This window comes from Beta vulgaris, chromosome 3 (assembly GCF_026745355.1).
Source record: "Beta vulgaris subsp. vulgaris cultivar EL10 chromosome 3, EL10.2, whole genome shotgun sequence".
NCBI lineage: Eukaryota > Viridiplantae > Streptophyta > Magnoliopsida > Caryophyllales > Amaranthaceae > Beta > Beta vulgaris.
Window position 1 is genome coordinate 5,498,225 of NC_079204.1, and position 19,618 is coordinate 5,517,842.

General features: G+C 35.0%; 2 protein-coding genes across 2 annotated transcripts; one reads left to right on the forward strand and one right to left on the reverse strand.

The window, feature by feature from the left end:
- Positions 1-5,365: 5,365 nt before the first annotated feature.
- On the forward strand, positions 5,366-9,695 carry LOC104888325 (hypothetical protein). Its single transcript, XM_048640895.2, has 2 exons — positions 5,366-5,639; positions 7,238-9,695. The coding sequence occupies exon 2, from the start codon at positions 7,489-7,491 to the stop codon at positions 9,367-9,369; it is 1,881 nt and encodes a 626-aa protein (XP_048496852.1). The 5' UTR covers positions 5,366-5,639; positions 7,238-7,488; the 3' UTR covers positions 9,370-9,695.
- Positions 9,696-10,024: 329 nt separating this feature from the next.
- LOC104888326 (pyruvate kinase isozyme G, chloroplastic) lies at positions 10,025-18,390 on the reverse strand. Its single transcript, XM_010673261.3, has 12 exons — positions 18,004-18,390; positions 16,430-16,717; positions 15,221-15,386; positions 14,138-14,272; positions 13,882-13,992; positions 13,711-13,799; positions 13,017-13,079; positions 12,749-12,924; positions 12,506-12,614; positions 12,253-12,401; positions 11,376-11,484; positions 10,025-10,510 (listed from the first exon to the last, which is right to left on the reverse strand). Exons 1-12 carry the CDS (start codon positions 18,232-18,234, stop codon positions 10,403-10,405), a joined length of 1,734 nt encoding a protein of 577 aa, XP_010671563.1. The 5' UTR covers positions 18,235-18,390; the 3' UTR covers positions 10,025-10,402.
- Between the last annotated feature and the right edge of the window lie 1,228 nt (positions 18,391-19,618).

Below are 19,618 nucleotides of genomic sequence, written 5' to 3' on the forward strand. Positions count from 1 at the left end.
TAAGGAGGAGGAGAGTTCAGTCCACATACAAATCCAAATGATGTTCTATAATAAAACCAATTGACAATAATAGTAGTAGCTCCTCTATCTTATATTGTGATACTTTTTTATATTTTTCTAATGTGACACAACTCACATGTGCACAACATATATAGAATTCAACTGCATATTTTACCAACTAAGCAGTCTAACGTACTACACCACAATCCTTAAGAACACAGTCTCCTAATCCCAAGGAAGCACTTGGAATCCTCGAGCATGATATTATTAGTATTTGTCCCATATATGTTGGCAACAGTAATAAGTTATCTCCGTCAAAAGGTTCCTTTTCCGATCCCAATATACTAATATAGTACAATCCGACTTGCGTGGACCCGGTTCACACTAAAAATAGTGTGGACCAGGTCCAGTCATGTGACCCGTTATATCACTTTAACATACACTATATCATTTTAACATACACTATATCATTATAACATACACTATATCACTTTAACACACCCTATATCACTTTAACATACACTATATCACTTTTAACATACACTATATTACTTTAACATACACTATATCATTTTAACATACACTATATCACTTTAATACACCCTATATCACTTTAACACACATTATATCACTTTAACATACACTATATCATTGTAACATACACTATATCATTGTAACACACACTATATCACTTTAACACACACTATATCACTTTAACATACACTATATCATTTTAACATACACTATATCATTATAACATACACTATATCACTTTAACATACACTATATCACTGTAACATACACTATATCATTTTAATATACACTGTATCATTTTAACATACACTATATCACTATAACATACACTATATCATTTTAATATACACTATATCATTTTAACATACACTATATCATTTTAACATACACTATATCATATCAATATACACTATCATAAACTCAAGTGATATGGATCGGGTGCACACTAATTAGTGTGCACCGGGTTCATATTAGTCTTTTTAAATATAGTATTATAACATATAGTAACTAATAGTGCTGCATTACAATTATAAGCTCAAAGTTAATTAATAACATTACCAATAATGACGCTATGATGACTGATGAGGCTATTTGAGGTATTATCACATACTTATAGGAAAAAACTTTGTCGATCCAGTACGTAAATGATCCACTACAAATACACATTTAGAATAAGTTAATTACAAATGATCAGTTTAAAAATTGTTTATTAATTAACTATTTGTCTCTCGTAAATAGTGTGTTATCTACCCAGTGGGTTTACTAAGCATTCTCCTAATTCATATATATAATCACATGACAAGTACTTCCTCGTTCCTACCTCCTGGGGAAGTACATACGGAGGTCCTCGAGCATGCATGACACTAAATTATGTTCCTCTTGGACAACACTAGTACATTATTATGCCATGAGAAGCTTTTTCTTTTTACCAAGTTGGTGTTGTTTACTCATCTTATATAATTTTTGACCTCTTTTCATATTGATATTCTATATGCTTTACCCTTTAATAATTAGGAAACATATATTTATGATTTATGAACCAAGTGTGTAAAATTAACTATGATTGAGCAGTTTATGAATATCTTCGCAGTGGACTTGATTTTACAAAGATGATGAAAACGTGAATTCCAGTTGTTTATGCGTTGGAGAGACCGTTTCCTATTTTGTGCCGAAACTATGTATAAAGCACAAGTCGAAACGGGATTAAAACTTTCCACCATGCATCCTTGTACATGAAATATAAGAACGAACTTTGATATAAGACTGGTCATTATTGGCATCATTAATTAAGATTATGTTTGTTCAACTTATTTTAACCTATTTTATAAATAAAGTAAGATCTTATAAGATAAGATCGATCAGATAAGATAACATGAGATAAGATCAGATACATCATACTATAATCAATGAATTAAAGCTCCACTCATTGAGCACTTAACACTACTAGTTCGGAGTTATTTGGTGGTTGTGGGCATGTGAGCGTGCATGTTTAGAAGCATATGTCGGGTGGAAGACGAATTTTAAACTCCTACTTGTTATAATTCTATTCATTCTACTATAAGAATGATTGAATTAATACTCGTAACGTACGTTATTAGATGGAGCCTTAAAATAAGAATTCTTAGTAGTCATTAAATAATGAGTTTTACTCTTTTAGACAACTATAACTACGTACTATTAAGTAGTAAAGTATTTTAGGAGGAAGACATAGAATAGTGTCTAAGCAATTAAGCATATATGATTTCAATGTAAGCACACAAGAATGATGTGGAAAAGATACTAATTATAATGATATACTAGTTTATTACACAGTTGACATCTTGTATGGTTGTTTATTTGATTCCGATATAAGTTTCTATAACTATTGGCAATACATATAACAAATATTAATAGCATAATTTGGTTGGCAAAATTTATCTACATTTAATTATAATTAGAAGACATGCAATTAATTGCATGCTATCTTACGGATTCGGTGCCCATATCCGACACAGGTACGTATTTAAGCGTCCGACTCTGTAATTTTATGGAACTTTTCAGTCAATTATGTCTGAGTGTCGAGGATCTAATACAGATACTTAACTTGAAATGAAGAATCCAAGTAACCGGGGTTGTATATTAATTATTATACGCATGCAAGATAATCTCTTATGTACGTGGTTGAGTTATATGCTAATCGTTGCTGAATATTTTAAATTGAATAATCTCTTTTCCTTATTCTTTTATTATATTTTTCCCGTTATATAAAAATTGAAGTTCATTTTTTCATTAGTCTTTTCCGATAGATCAATGTAAAATTATTTTTGTAAATTCAACCATCAAACTAAACTTTTCATTGAGTTAGTAATTCGACATTATCGATATTAGAAATAACATGATATAAAGGTTATGAATTCAAATATTATTCAATATCCATCCATGTAAGCAATAAAATGACAAACATAGAGCAAAAAAGGGCAAAAAGGCTAATTAAAAAGGAGATAAATCGAAGTTATAATTCCTTAATGAACTAGGAAGGCGGCAAGAAAGTAAGAAATGAAGACAATTATTGACGTGGCCAACATTTTTTTGACTTACTTTATTGTATCATACACGTAAGAAAAGATACCTCTTTTATTTCTGATTTCATTATCAGAGGTGGAAATATGGAAAAGTTGATAATATATGACACATTGTCAATATTTAATATTTATGTATTTCGCACCTTCAACGGTGGCAAGCCGCTTCTTGTCATATGCCCACGTGTTCTTTACCATCAATCTAACTTCGTCATTGCTGACGTGTATTTATTTACTGTACTTATGTAACACAGTGATAGTACGGAGAAAGTATTGCCAACTCATAGTAAAATGTCAAAATGGTATCTTATAAAAATTTTCGTACCAAAAGTACTCTATTTTGATATCGAGGTTACATTTTGGTATCAAATGACTCTATTTTGGTACCACTTTGACTTAACTTTGGTATCAAATTTTTATAAGATGTCATTTTGACATCTCACTATACGGGAGAGGCCTATCAGCCTATCACATTTCAACAGTATATGTACTAGAAAGTTTGGATCTCAATATCATTGAAACGAGGAAAGCCTCTGAGTTAATGGCTATGTATGGACAACTCAGAAAAAATTCATCTTACGATGAGTTCTTGAAAAAGGAAAAAAAAAAAAAAAATTCAAAATACCAAAGCAACTTATTGTACATTGCAAGACTTCAATGTCATTTCGTCTTGTTTTTTTACTCATGGGATAGTTGACACATTATCTTTAAGAATAGGTTGGTTCACTTTATTGATCAGGAAACTAAAATTTTCATTTGTGAAATTCACTTAAGGTCTAGCCTCTTCATTTTATTTTTAGTTCAATTCAATTGCAATCGATTCAGTTCAGTTCAACTCCGATTATCATTTCTATGGAGTATAATTTAATTCAGTTTAACTGCAATCTATTCAGTTCAATTGTTTTATGCCGAAAAGAATAGGCTCTTAAACATATTTTTGCCTTTTTCTAACTATTTTTACCTCTAAAGTCCAAAAACATCAATTTATTCTCTATTAATTTTCCATCTTCCTCACTTGTGTGTTTTTTTTTTTAACAAGGCCCACACTTGTGTTTCACAACTGAAATTTGCTCATCACTTCCATTATTACTTCAAAATTTTGGAGGGTAAACAACCAATTTAAAATTATTAGGTTCAAACTTAGCGTATTTCACTTACATTAGTCAATTTTCATCATTATTCTCATCATCAAGAAAAAATAAATCCTCTGTTTTTTTAGTTACTACACCTTTTGTTTTCACATTATCCAATGCATTTATGTTGATGAATAATATCTTTAATTATGCATAGTCAAATATATAAAATTTTGACATAATAAAGATATACATTAAGATGGTTTCACTTGATTATGTTATTTCTTATACATAAATAATAACAAATCGAATCAGGTTAATGGGTAAATAATAATTATTAGCAAACGTAGCGTCTAAAAAAAGATACAAAAGAAGTGTATATTACATAGTCTATTAAAAAAAGGCAAAATTGGTCTCAACACCCTGAACTATAGCGCGCGTGCACCAAATAGCCCCAACTACGGCTTATATCCAGAACACCCCAAAATACGAACCTCGGTGCAGTATGTACTTTTGCCATAAATGAGGCCGGCGCCCGAAATTCTCACCGGATTCTCCCCCTTTCTTATTTTCTTATTTTTTAACCTAATTTTTTTACTTAAACAAAAAGTAGGCATGTGCCGTCATTTTTTCCTTCCTCAACTGAACTCAACTGAAGACAAAAACTTTATTCCCCAAATTCCCTCTTACTTCCCCAAAATCCCTTGTTTTCCCAAAAGAACCCTAAATACTAAAAGATTGAAATTTGCATAACAACAATGAGTTTAGCTTCAACTTCAAGTTTCAAGAAGAATTCAAATACCAATTTAGATAACAATAGGGTTCACTATTGACATTGATTGTCCACAGTAGTCCAAATTACTTGGAAGTTCAACAACAATAAACGAAAATGCTTCTATGACTGCCCAATATCTAGAATTCGACTTATAAGCGATAACGGGCACCGATCTCATTTATGATACAAACTGCATCCAAATTCTCACTTTCACGTATTCTGCCTATAAATCTTTATTGAAACTATTTGATACACCCGTGCTACGCTATAATTCAGAGAATTGAGCCTAATTTAACCTTAAAAAAATGTTAGCATATACTAGTACAGTAGTACTACTCCTATCATATATTCCTATGTAGTTCCCCACACATATTTGATATTCCTTAATTTTTCCAAACAAAAGCCCCCTTCATACCGGTCAAAAAAAAAAAAAAAAAACCCCCTTCATATCTCTGATTACACGACACACAGCCACCACAATACATCCCCAGATTCTTAAGCTGCTTTTTTTTCTCTCTTCTTTTTTCTTCTTCCTCTGTAAAACCAACAAAAATACTCTCATCACTCTCACCGTTTCTCCTCATCTCTCTCCGTATCATCTTCTTCCGCCGCTTAAAAATCGCAACTTCTGATTCGAAATACCATTTTTGTTATCCTATTTTCTCTCGTATATCTTTCAAATCTTTCTTCTCAATTTAGGTACTCATTTAGGTACTCAAATTTCTTATTTATAGCTTTTTTTCATATCAATTCACTTATATTTGATTGGAATTTTTTTTTTTGTTCTGATTCTTAAGTTCTATTATATTGTTTTTTATGTTGTTCTTTACGAGAGATTTGTTTTTGTTTTTTTAAAGGTTTGGTTATTGTAATTTGTAAAGTTTAATGGCAAAATTTGATTGAATTTTGTGGACCTTAAGTGATTATAATACTCCTGTTTTTTAATAGTACTTTTGCTTATGTAGTGATTGTGTCTGATTGGGGGAATATATTTATTTCAAGAAACCTACTCCTTCAATATTGACAATGAAGTAATTGTCATTGTATGTAGTACACAAAGATAGACTTGTGGTATGATATACTCCCTCTGTTTCCTAAAGATCTTCCCACTTAGTGTTCCTACAGATATCAAAGAAAATCAAATTGTGTGGGGCATGATGTGAGTAAAGTAGGAGAGAGAAAGGGGTTAAGATAAATAAACAAATAAAAAGGGATTAAAGTAGGAGAGAGAAAGGGAGTAAAATTGAATTAATAATGTAATGGTGGACCATATGATAGTGACATGAAGGGTAAATAGGAAAATTTGTTTTGCCAAATAAGGAATAAAGCAAAAGTGGGAAGATCTTTTGGAAACACCCTTAAACGGAAAGTGGGAAGATCTTTAGGAAACGGAGGGAGTATAACAATAACAATAACAATGTCAAAGTCTTAATTGCGTAAATTGAACTTGTAACGTGACAACTAAATCCATACGAAGTTAGTAAACTAGTAAAGTAGTATGTTTAAATGTATAATAAGGGATCTTGTGGACTGTTGATAAGATATTCTTTTCCGGTTGTGTTTGGTTTGAAGGAAAACATTTAATTTTATTGGACGTTATATTGTGATGGAAAAATAGCTATGGAACTTTGCACAAGAAAGGAAGAAGAGAGGAGGAAATGGGAATTTTTTTTCTTATAATTGAAAACTTCTTTAAACCAAAATATATGTAATTTCATGTTTATAGATGAAATTAAATGACTTCTTTTTGTGAAAAGGATTTTCATTCCAACCAAACATAGCCTAAGGAGTAAGGAAGGCCAAATATGAAACCACAGTCCTTATCTTCCTCCACTTGATCCCCATCCCTTTGTTTGAAATAGAGCCATACAATGGAGAAAAAATTTGGAAGTTTCAAAGAGGAATTTGTACGAAACGAACACGGCCTTCAGATTTTGTCTTGCTTACATTTCTTTACCTAGCTAGTATTCATACCTCTTGGTTAAACTAATGTGTATAATCTTGTCTGAAGTTTGCTTTTAGGTGCTTAACTATGGATGATTTTGGTTCGATTGAAGGATTTCATTGCTTTGAGTAACTGTGTTTTTGGTGTTCTTAAGTGGGCATGATTAGTTGTCATTTCATAGTCGTAGGATCACAAAAAAAAAAAAAAAGAAATTATCTTACACCACCATTGTACCTTATAACATTGAATCGAAGCACTTTCTGTGTTTGTGCTTCAGTTTCTTCTGTTTGGTCCCTTTCTTATTGTACTTCATACCTGTGTGTTTAAAATTAGTTGGTTTCCTTGTTGACAGAATGCTGAATGCAATTTGGAGTACTCTGAGTCTCTGTTGATGTAATCTGAAATATCTCTTGCTGGTTGAGATTGTTGTCATTCAAGACTTGATCATGGACCGCAAGGATACATCGGGTTTTGTTAGTGGAGGAGGTCCAGACAGTTTCTGCACATAATATAATCCCTTCTTTGTTTATACTAGTTGGAGTGGCTTATAAATTTTATGTTTAGACTTTAGTTAGATGAATATATTCTTTCAAATAAAACAAGATGGACGATATCCGCATGCCTTTCATGTGGAATTCTTTCTTGATTACTTGCAACGATTCAAAGGAAAGTGAAGTGGACTCGAACCACTCTGCAGATACTTCCTTGTGCCTAAATTCCCAGAACTTTGTGGCTGTGGGACCTTATCTGTATGATGCAGGAGCTAGCAAAAGAAAACGGAATGCTGCTGATGAAGGTCTGAGTTTAAAGCATGAAGTCTCTCTGGCCCTTGAATTGGGTAGTTCAAGTAGTTCTTTAGGTAGCAAGACGAAGTGCGCTGCTGCTGAGACTGCCACAATTTCTCGAATACATGTTGAAAATCAATCTCCAGTTGATATCTGTCTCGACCTTAACATTGATTTGGGTTGTAAGAGAGTATGTAAGGACACAAAAAACTCTAGTAGCAGCCTTGAAGTGCAAGACAAGGAGAGAGCAAAGGTTGACCTTGAGTTAAGCTTGTCTACTGGAGCAACGGAATCTGATCTGACAAGTATTACCCTGAATTCATCACTTGTTCAGAATGTTACATCTGGAATCGAGCAACTTGTGGACGAAGGATCAACATCCTCAAAATGGAAACGAGGACCCATTGTTCCCCTTATAGATAGGTTAAATGCAAATCTAAGTTCAGGTGTCACAAATGTCCCAGCTGTCTCGATCTCTTCCCCACTGCTTGAAATAGATGCTGCTACTTCTTGTTTGAAACAGCAGCGCAAGACCTCAGTTAAGACTTGTCAGTTTCCAGGTTGCCAAAAAGGCGCTAGAGGTGCTTCAGGTCATTGTATCTCGCATGGAGGTGGACGGAGGTGTCAGAGAGATGGTTGTCAGAAAGGAGCAGAAGGCAGGACAGCATTCTGCAAGGCCCATGGTGGTGGTCGAAGGTGTGAACACTTGGGATGCACCAAAAGTGCTGAAGGGCGTACTGATTTCTGCATTGCCCATGGAGGTGGAAAGCGATGTGGTTTTGATGGAGGTTGCAATCGCGCTGCGAGGGGGAAGTCTGGCTTTTGCATTCGTCATGGTGGTGGAAAGAGGTGCAAGATTGAAAGTTGCACCAAGAGCGCAGAGGGCCTTGCTGGTCTCTGCATTGCTCATGGAGGTGGTCGACGTTGCCATGTTCCTGAATGTACTAAAGGTGCTCAGGGGGGCACAAAATTCTGCAAGGCTCATGGTGGAGGGAAAAGGTGCACCTTTTTAGGATGCAACAAGGGAGCTGAGGGAAGCACAGCTTTCTGTAAAGGACACGGTGGTGGGAAGCGATGTACTTTCCAGGGTGGCGGTGTCTGCACCAAGAGTGTCCATGGAGGTACCTTGTATTGTGTTTCACATGGCGGTGGCAAGAGATGTGCTGTCCTTGGATGCACTAAGAGTGCAAGGGGACGAACAAATTTCTGTGTTCGTCATGGTGGAGGAAAGAGGTGTAAATACGAAGGATGTGAAAAGAGCGCGCAGGGAAGCACTGATTTCTGCAAAGCACATGGAGGAGGAAAGCGCTGCTTGTGGGGCCTGCAAGGTTCAGGATACAATGAAGATGGCGATAGCCCTTGTGATAAGTTTGCCAGAGGTAAAATTGGTCTTTGCGCTGCTCACAGTGCACAGATTCAAGACAAGCGAGTCCATGGCAATGGTACTGTGGGCCTGAAGATGAAAGAGATTGCCTCTGGAAACTTTTCCAAGTGCACTAATAAGATCAACACAGAAGCTACATCAACTGTTTGGGATGGTTTCGATTTGCAGATGGTCTTGCCTGATGACGACGAGCCCTTGTTTCATTCTGGTCAATCTTTGAATTCACAATCCCTTGAAGGAAGGGTACATGGCGGTGGTCTTATCGCTTTGCTTAGAAGTTCTGATCTCGACCAGTCAGAGATGCCCATTGGATGAGATAGTTAACAGGTTTACAGGGGATGGTTATTTCTCTAAACATGTGATTTGAGACATTGAACAACGTTCAATGGATTCATTGCTCTATAGGTGTGTTGGTAGGTTGATCCCCAATTAAGATAGTTGAATATTAGTCTTAGTACTTAGGTGGTGTTACCGTGTTAGTCTGTTGAATTTTCACTAAGATATGTTATTAAACTATTAATGTCCCCCCAACAAAAATGGCGTTAGTGGGACTTTGATATTGTGTGTAATGATCAATATGTATCTTCGACCTTTGTTCATTGTGATTGTAAGTGTGTGTGGATATAGTTCTTCAATTTGTAGTCCTTTTGTGAATACAATATCTACTTGAAAACCTGGCTAGCTATTGTATTGTTTGTTTTACCGAAGAATTAAGTTCACAACTGCAGTTCATTTAGATGGTGTAGGATTATGGCGTTTTTTTGAACTTATTTTTAGTTTTCAGTTCAGATTCTCTCAATCCAAAGGAACGGAACCCATATAGTAGAACATTATTCTTTCGTCGAGTATAAAATTACATTAATGATCAAATATGGGCTATCTGAATTTAATTCACACTTTTTTGTGGTTAAAGCTGAGTAAGCAAGCAAAATTTTCAAGTGTAACGATTGAAGTTGTAATTTCATATCAATTTAAATAATTATGAAGGCTCCATATCATTAACAGCTATAATAAACAAAGTGCAAAAAACTTTGCTCTTTACTTCAAACATATAGTGAAAGAATGCAGTTAAAAGTATGGTCACAAAACACAACCAAGACCTAAATTAGCTATTCCATGACATGAGGCAAACTAAACACTAAACCCTACCTAGGATATGCCTGCGGTGCATACATCTCAAACAACAGCAGTTACAACAGAAAGCACAATGATTATTTCCGGTGCATGTGTCACAAAGCTGTGCCACATAACGGATGTTGCCAGCTCGAGAACTTCATATCTTTCATTTTTCTGCCCCTTTGTGCACGTTTAAAAGCACGATTGTTTGATGTGTCCTCTCTGCTTATGTCTAAACTTTCCTAACCTGAATATTGTGGGTTGAAGGGGATCGCCATATAGGCTGCTTTCCACTTTGAACAATAGCAATCTCATCCCCTTCCTTCACCATTCCTTGCTTCTGTAAATAGATGTTTCTATATTAGCAATACGCAAGTAATATAGATCGGAATTATCTAAGAAATATGTCAAAAACACAAAATGCAGGGCAAACAAGATTTTGTACAGGTGAAACAAACATGTCAAAAACATCAGTTACTTAGCCTAGATAAGATTTGTTTAGTCTTTCAATGAAAATCAATATGTGTATGTCACAATGTCAACTACGCAATAGCAAAGCCTCAAAAAGTTGTCCTATACTCATGTTGGACATATATTCTTCGTGAGGAGAAAATTAAAGGGCATAGGAACAGGATGCTGCACTCAGAAAATGTGGATGATAGTTTTTCCAATGAATGAGGTAAAGGTTGCTTTGGTTAAACCATTTGTAGTTCCGAATCGAAGTATAGTAATGGAACAATCATGTTGTGGGACCTTTCCCACACAACCACAGTACAGCATATATTTCAGCAAGTAATATTCCTTCATCCCTATATTTGATGAGTGTGGGTTTCTTTACAGAATTGAGGTAAAATACCATAACTATCCTTTTTTAATTTCTATGTAAGATTAAATCCATTCCATAAGCTAGTTTTTGGTCAAAGGTATCATTATAGTAATACAGATGAGTTGAAATTTTATCTTAATCTAGTGAGTTAACTGATGGACTAAAATTAAAATGTGGCCCATAATTTAGCCATATAGAGATTCAATAAAATGGAAATTTTTGATAGGTCAAGGGATGGAAGACTATCAGAAGTTTGACAGACACGTCTTTGTCTCTCTTACAAATGGATCCGAGTATGAAGAATTGAAGATAGACCACAAAAAATCAGACATGTCGACCATTGACAGCATGCCTAGATAGTAGCAAGGAATTTACTTACTTGTAGAAGAGTTAAAGCCTTTGAGAATGTTTCCTCAGCATCATCGGAGAAATTAATATGTAGGGGACATACGCCTTGGTACAATGCAAGCCTTTGTTGCACCCTTTTACTGTAAAATGTAATGGAAAGACGTAGTTACCATGTCATTCTGTACAAAATTCATGCAGTACAAGTAAAAATAAGAGGCTCCAATCACAGGCAAGATAAGTAAGTACGTAAAATTAGTTGATCAGGATTATGTTCAAACTTTACAGAAAAAAATAACAGAAGCATATAGGCGTGGAAAAGAATCTGAAATAATCCAAAACCTTCATTTCTAGGTAACAGTGAGCAAAAGCTACAACATTTCTGAGCTGGAACAAATCTTATATGTCCTCCATTCTACAAATACGAAACACTTACTAGTTTAGGCCGTTTCAAAATAATGAAACATTACTTTATTTGGCATTTACTGCTCTCTATCTCTCTCTTCAGTCTTCATCACATGGGTCTCTCTATTTATTTCTCTCTATCTCTAACCTCTCCTAAATCCCCATGCCTTCCCCCCTACATTTTATTTAGTTTAGAACAGAGGAAGTATAAAAAACATAGACCTCCTTTATGCTCTTTTGTGACAAAGAAAGTCATTAGAATACGAGGTGTTTCACAGAGAAATTGAATGGTGAAAGCCTGAAAGGTAAATGATTTTCTGGTAATCAGTAGCATAATAATAAAGTATAAACCAACATAGAAGCATTACAATATAACTGCTCATTTAGGTATTCCATGCATCACTCAAACAAGAAATAGTCAATATCCCTACCTGAAACTTCCATCTGCAATATATGTAACTTTGTCAATATTCCCAGATAATTTTGATCGGTACCAAAATACTTACTCATTTGTGAATGCAAATATTGTTCCAGAAGGCCGATAATGGCTAAGCAGGATGGCCATAAACCCAGATCTGGTGAAGACTACAATCGAAGTCCCGAGAGTATTAGACATCATGGTAGCATGGAATGCAAACATCTCACTCATATGGTTCTGCAAGGACCATACGACACACTCAGATGATGCACCTAAATATACTTAGACAATTCAAGATAAGACAAAAAGTAAACGAAAATGCATCGGCTTAGTTCAAAAACCTTGAAGACTTGACCAAGGCCCAGTGATGCTTGAGCACCAGCACCACCTAAGGTTGCTTCAGTTCTCAATGAAACAGTGTGCATGACCCTGACAGCTTTAAGGGGAAATCTGGAGAAAAATTGCATGAGGATCATTCTTAATGAGTTCAATCAAAGTTAGAGCTTCTGGAAAGTTAACGAGTGGAAAATGAAACTTTCTACTGCAATTAGTCAGAAGATAGGTATCAAAAACCAAATACATACTTCCCATGAGCAGTTTCTCCAGAAAGCATAACAGAATCAGCACCTTCTCTAACAGCAATGGCAATATCAGACACCTCAGCTCGTGTTGGTGTTGGGTGAAGAATCATGCTTTCTAGCATGTTTGTTGCTACAATCACTGCTTTCCCCATGCTGCGGCACAAGCGTATTATCTCTTCCTGCATTTAGCAAAACAAAGGTCATTCCCACCCAGTAGCTTGGTTGCCCCAGCCTTAAAAAGGAATTTACACATTAAATGTCCAAAAACTACCTGTAGAAGAGGAACCTCCTCTATGGGAAGCTCTGCACCTAGATCTCCTCTTGCAACCATAGCCTTTAACATAAATACAGAGAATTGTTAGGTAACCTAGCATTTCAAAGCAGCACAAACAACTAAACAGTACGAACTATGAAGTGTCTAGTCGGGTCAATCCTCCACCACCCACAATTTATAAGCATTGTCTGTTCTTTACTATTTCCATCATCCCAATAGATGGTCCTCAAAATTATATTTTAGCCATTACTATCCAATCATGTGCAGTAATGTACTGGGAACCGAAGTCTACACATCTTTTTATCCTGATGAACAAATAGAAGACATAATAGCCTCAAATTCAGCAACTGATGCTTTCGCAGTTGGTGGATCAACGTTTTAACATTACGCCTCTAGAGGGACTCCTTGGTAGGATAGGAGAGTCAGATATACTCAACCTTACCCCTATTATGATATATAGCCGTCAATTGAACATTAATCTAATATGGATCTGCAGCTTGCTGCTTCACATTAACCAAGTGCAGGAAAGTTTTTAAGCCATTATAAAATCATATTTTGAGGAAAGTGTACCACATTATCATAATTAACAACATGATCTTGGTCAGCAAATCGCAACCTTATATACCCTGAAAAGGTTTTGTTATTTCTGCCTTCCAGATACTTTACTAAGGACCAATAACTGAATGCTCACCCCATCAGCAGCAGTAATGATAGAATGCAAATTTGGTATTGAGTCTGCACTCTCAATTTTTACTGTGACATGGATATCAGCACCGCAACCTAGGAACCAAATAATAAAATTATTAGTTAGCAACTAAAGGACAATATCCACAATCTGATAATACTCAACAAAAACATTTACTTTTAAGATAGTTCTTCAATTCATGAACAACAGCTGCATCTTTGACAAATGAGACAGCATAGAAATCAACTCCATTATCTACTCCAAACTTAATGTCGTCCCAGTCCTTCTCTGCAGCATGCACAAATGGAAGTTGCTTCATCAAAAAAAAATACAGAGTTCCAATGCTATGAGGCTCAAGCACATACAATGTGTAACAAATATGGAAAATATGGTCTATATAGCAGAATAGTAGAAGTAGAATCACGTCACCAACCAGTAATGGATGGCAATGTAGCACTCTTTCCCCTGACATTAAGGTGTCGCCTAGACTTGAGCTCTCCACCGTCAACAACTTCACACTTCACAGAATCTTCAGTCTTTGACTTCACCAGGAATGACATCATACCACCTAATCAACAGAATAGAAGTATTAACAATGATTTGATTCATTTAAATAGAGTCAAAACATATGGTAAAAAATATATCATACCAATATCATTTAATCGATATTCTTTACACACTTATGACATCAAACATACATCAGGGTAATTAATTAGAAAACGGAGACATAAAGTGGAAATATAGTCTTCAAAATTGAGATCAAATGATCCATACTTAGACTACACCATAAGACCTTGAATCTTGATTAGTAACATATAGACTTTACTTGGACCTAAAATCCTTGACATACCATAGCTTTCCTTATCCCCTTTAGAAGCAAGGAGACATAATTAAAACTCCCAAAATTTATGCTAAACCAAATGGTTCCTGACCCTGAAAAAGGCCATAATCTGTTCACCTTAAATAATGTTACAAGCTGATAAATTTTAATCAGTAAAACTCAGTTGATTATATAATGGAAGACAATAGAGAATCAGCAAAAATAAGTTTTAATCTAGTAAAAATAAATTTAGTTACATAAGCAAAGTTTCAATCAGTAAAAATAAATCAGTTCACAATAATTCAGATGAATTGAACAGGCACTCACAAAGCGGTATGCACTATGCACATGTAGCCACAATACATGTAGATTTTATCATGCTCTACCCCTTTGTTTCATTCTAAGGAGGAAATGCGTTCCAGTATCCTGTAAACAAATGGATGATGTGCTACCATACACCCTCTAAATACACTACAATGAAGACAAGAAACCTCATGTATCAGAATTGTGAATTTGTGATAATATATATGTTGGTTATCCAACTAGTGACAAAATCATCAAGACCTGAGAGGAGTAAATAGTTCAGAGCTCATACGTACCCACTATCAATATAATTAGACCATATCATAATTTTAAATTTTGAAGTTTCTGTATGAACAACTAATTACTAGGAAACGGCATGAATTGAGTTGGTACCATCAACAAGGAGCATATCATCAACTTCTACATCATTCACAAAATCATCATAATTGACACTAACACAGTCTGCTGTGCCCACTCCTCTTTGGATTGTGAAAGTGAATTCTTGACCACTTTTTAAGTTGATCGGTTGTGGTAGATCACCACTCCTGACCTCAGGTCCCTGGAAGCAAGAAACCAAACATCAGCATAATCACTCATCAACACATCAATTGAAAATTTACACATCCAGTCTCCCATATGTCAGTATTTTGACTATGCGTACTAGTATTCTAGACAACAACACCATTAATATAGCTATTTGAAGTGCAGTCTCCTCCTTGGGCATGTAAATCATACTTGTTTACTAATTCCAGTAAAAGAAGATATGAAATGATAAGGAAATTTAAAAAGCAGGTAAACGAATGTGAGACTCTAACTAAGATTGCTTCAGTCTATCTCTGGAAGGGGTGAGGGCTGAGCGCTGAGTTACACTTCAGCAACCTCTAGCTATGAATTAAAGATCTGAAATATATGGACATGATATCACCAGATAAAGCCGACAAAAGTTAGACTTACAAGACAAGATAACGCATATTGGACTGAAAATGAGCAAACATTGAGGTTTAGGTTTCTTCTAAGCATTTGAACCTATCAACTGATAAAAAGAATATCAGCATTTCAGCACAGTGAAAAAGTATAGAGTTGGCAAATTTAAAACGGCAGTTGAAATCTTCAATACACTAAAAGCACGGGAATACCGAATACCTCAATTAACACAACAAAATTAAACATGGAAAAGTGATCAATGGCTGATTATTTATCATTTCTCATTTAAACAGGTCGACACAACTACTTAGCGCACACACACAATTATGTAGCACTAGTTTGTCAAGTATACCCATGGGCCAGGTTAGTGTCAAGGGATTTAATCCAGTTTATCTTTCACAAAAACCCAATACATGGTGACTCCATTGTCACTTTTACCAACAGGCAGCATCAAGTATGCCATACGAGATCACATTCCTTACATGAAATTATAAGGAGAGATGCAGCCATGCAGGTTACACTTGTATTGCAATCCACAATAAGTAGAATGTAACATTTGTAACAAGTTCCGACAACTACATAACTTCGTCAAAATGAAATCAGTAAGAAGAAAACAATAAACCAAGACACAACCATAAAGTTCATATTTGTAGCCAATATATGTGAAGCTATGCGCACCTTTGTATCGAGCATGATAGCGATGACATTGTCCTTTGACTGAGCATTATATTCTTTAACCAAGTCGATGACTTTCTTATGAGATGTGTGGTCTCCATGGGACATATTTAGCCGAGCTACATTCATCCCAGCTTCAGCAAGCTTCCATATCATTTCACGTGAATCAGTGGACGGACCAATGGTGCAAACAATTTTTGTTTTGCGCCCTACAATTGGTTTGGACCACACTCCAGTGGCTGCTTCCCCAAGATGATGAATACCAGTTAGGTAGTCAATTTGCTCCTCTTCCTGAAAGCTCAAGCAAATATTAACCATTAGCTAAATCCAAAATTTAGAAAATCTCCATTAACACAATTGCTTGCTGCAATCCTTTCACATGGTTCTCTCAAGCGCCCTAGTATACTCTACTTGTTCACCTGTGTCGGTTTGGGGTCCAAATCTGCAAGCCTTTGGTTAGCACTAAACCCAATAATTTACCAATACCCACATGTCATACAGCTTTTTGCTTAAAATTAAACAAAAAACACTAAGAATAATACTTCCTCTATTCTGAAATAAATGAAACCCATATCATTTCAGGCCATTCTAATATAAATGAAACTTTACTTTTTGGTATTAACTTCTCATTATCTCTCCTCATCACATGCGTCCCTCTTTTTCTTTCTATCTATCTCTCTCCTCTCCTAAAACAACGTATCAATCCCCTATGTTTCATTTAAACCATAACGAATAAGTATATGTTATACATAAGACTGGGATGTAAATGTAATGCTAAACATGATAGAATTTTTAGCGCATGCGGAATTGCAACAGACCCAAATATATAACATTATAATTTTATTGATTACAAAAAATTGATTATATCTCACAATTGTAAAACAATATTTTGGTGGGACACTTGTTCCTCACCTTAACAATTGACACTCAATATTTTGTGAGTTAATGTCTCACAACTCTCTCATTATTTTTCTTATGGTGAGCTCATGTCTCACCCTTACTAATTTTTGCGGGTGTATGTTTGATGAGAGCTCATGTCTCTCTCTTATTTTGGATTTCACCACTTACAACAAATGCTCATGTCCAATTGAGTTCTTTTCTCCAAACTTCTAGATTCTTCTTCTGTCTTACTCCAAGTGTTATCATCTAACATCGTCTAGATTTTTCTTTACACTTGAAGAACATCTAATTAGTTTCTCTTTTATAATATTTTAACTCTTTTGTCAAATGTTCTTGATTTTTCTAAAATTGTTCCAACAAAACATTTAACATCGCACTTATCAACAACACTTTAGAGATCAGAAATACAGAAATGTTCATAATCTTTACTAAAATTAAAAATTTCCCACCCAGATGAAACTGACCTATCCACAAAAAAAAAGGCAAATTTTGCCACATTATACACAACCACCAAAACCCAACAACAAAGTACAAATATTTAAAGTAAAATATAGTAAAACATAACAAAACAGTGCCAATTCCCTACATTACAAGAGATAACAGTTATAACACAATGTGATAAAGAGAGAAAAATCAAAAAAATGAAGTATATGATATGAATAACTAAAATTGGTGACCTGGGTATCGTCATCAGGGGAAACAGGAAGAAGTTCAAGGTGAGCAGCCCTCTTAGCGGAGATGGATGCGGAGGTGCGGCGACAAATGCGGCGGGTGTGAGTTGTTTGGAGGTTGCGGAGTTTTTGAGGAAGAAGATTGAAGGAGCTTAAAGTTTCAGATTTAGGAGAAGAAGAGTGAGAAAGGGTGTTGTGTAAGGAGCCATGGAAGATTGCTTGAGAAGAGGCAGCCATTGAAGAGTTGGAGAGAGAAAGAAGCAAAAAATTGAAGAGGTGTTGAAAATGGTGTTGGAGTGTAAGAATAAGAGTTTGGATATAAAGAGGTTCTTTTTTTGCTTCGATTGTATCGAATAAAGAACAGTGTGATGGGAATGGGAGAAATGTTGTTGAGCTTAAATGCTTAATGACTTTTTTTTTTTGGTAGAGGCCTAAAGGGTGAGACTTTTTTATTGAAGGTAAGAACTAAGAACTAAGAACTAAGAACTAAGAACTAAGAACTAAGAAGAAAAAAAAAAGTTGGGAGACGATCCGTACTAGGAGAACTCGTAACGTATTGTTTATCGTAATAGGCGGAATAGGATATATGTAGAATTACTACAACTGTTTATATGGAAAAAAGAATCAACTAGATAATCTAGATTAGCTATTTAACTTAGTTGTTTTGTTTGCTTCTTCGTACATATGTCTCATACTTCATTTATCAAGATTGTAGCACTAATTTGATGTCTTTGAATCTTTGATGATGTGTGTTATTTGTCCGGAGGGGGGGATATATTGAAAAACAATAACGAGTAAGTTGTCGCCTTCTTTTGTAGATTTTGAATCTTGTCTTGGTTAGGAGGATACCTTGATGAAGACTTTGCTGCCTCCGCAATGAATGTTTTGTTGGTAGAGGATAAGACTATAATAGTTGAATGTTTTGTTCACTTAATCATACAATACATAGTATAAGACTATACATAAAGGCAAATCTAGCAAAATTTCTAAGTGTGTCCAATATAATAAAAAAAAGATTATTTGAATTGTTAAATATAAAAAATAGGCTCTTAAAAGACTTAAACTTGGAACCAAGTGGGTGCCCCCGGTGCCATGGTGCTAGATCAGCCACTGAGTACGACTATTTTTCATAAAGTGGAAAATCTTGTTTGGTTGAATATGGGAAATTTCACTCGCCTACAAGGACCTAGGTAAATAATTTCCTCCATTTCATCAAAAGTGATGGAACTTCCTAAGGAGGTGACTTCCAATGTTTTTGTCAAGCATACAATCCACTCTCTAGGAAATTGTACTTCTTATGATTTTTACAGTCAACCAAACAATGCGTAATGCTTCTACAAGTAAAAGGAATATTTTTCATTTTTGCCTATTAAACTAATTTTCCAGTGTTGCCTATAAACTAATTTTCCACTCTACCATCACATAAAAATCGGTTATATGAAAAAAAGTTTTGCAACAAAACTAACCTTCTCATAACAAATTTGCTAATTTAGTCTGCGATTATTTGGGAAAACCCCATATTTAATAGTGATTTTGTGAAGTAAGCATCTTTTTTTTAAAAAAAAAAGTTTTAAATGTTCAAGAAGTTCTGAACTAAATCAATAACTTGTATAGTGGCTTC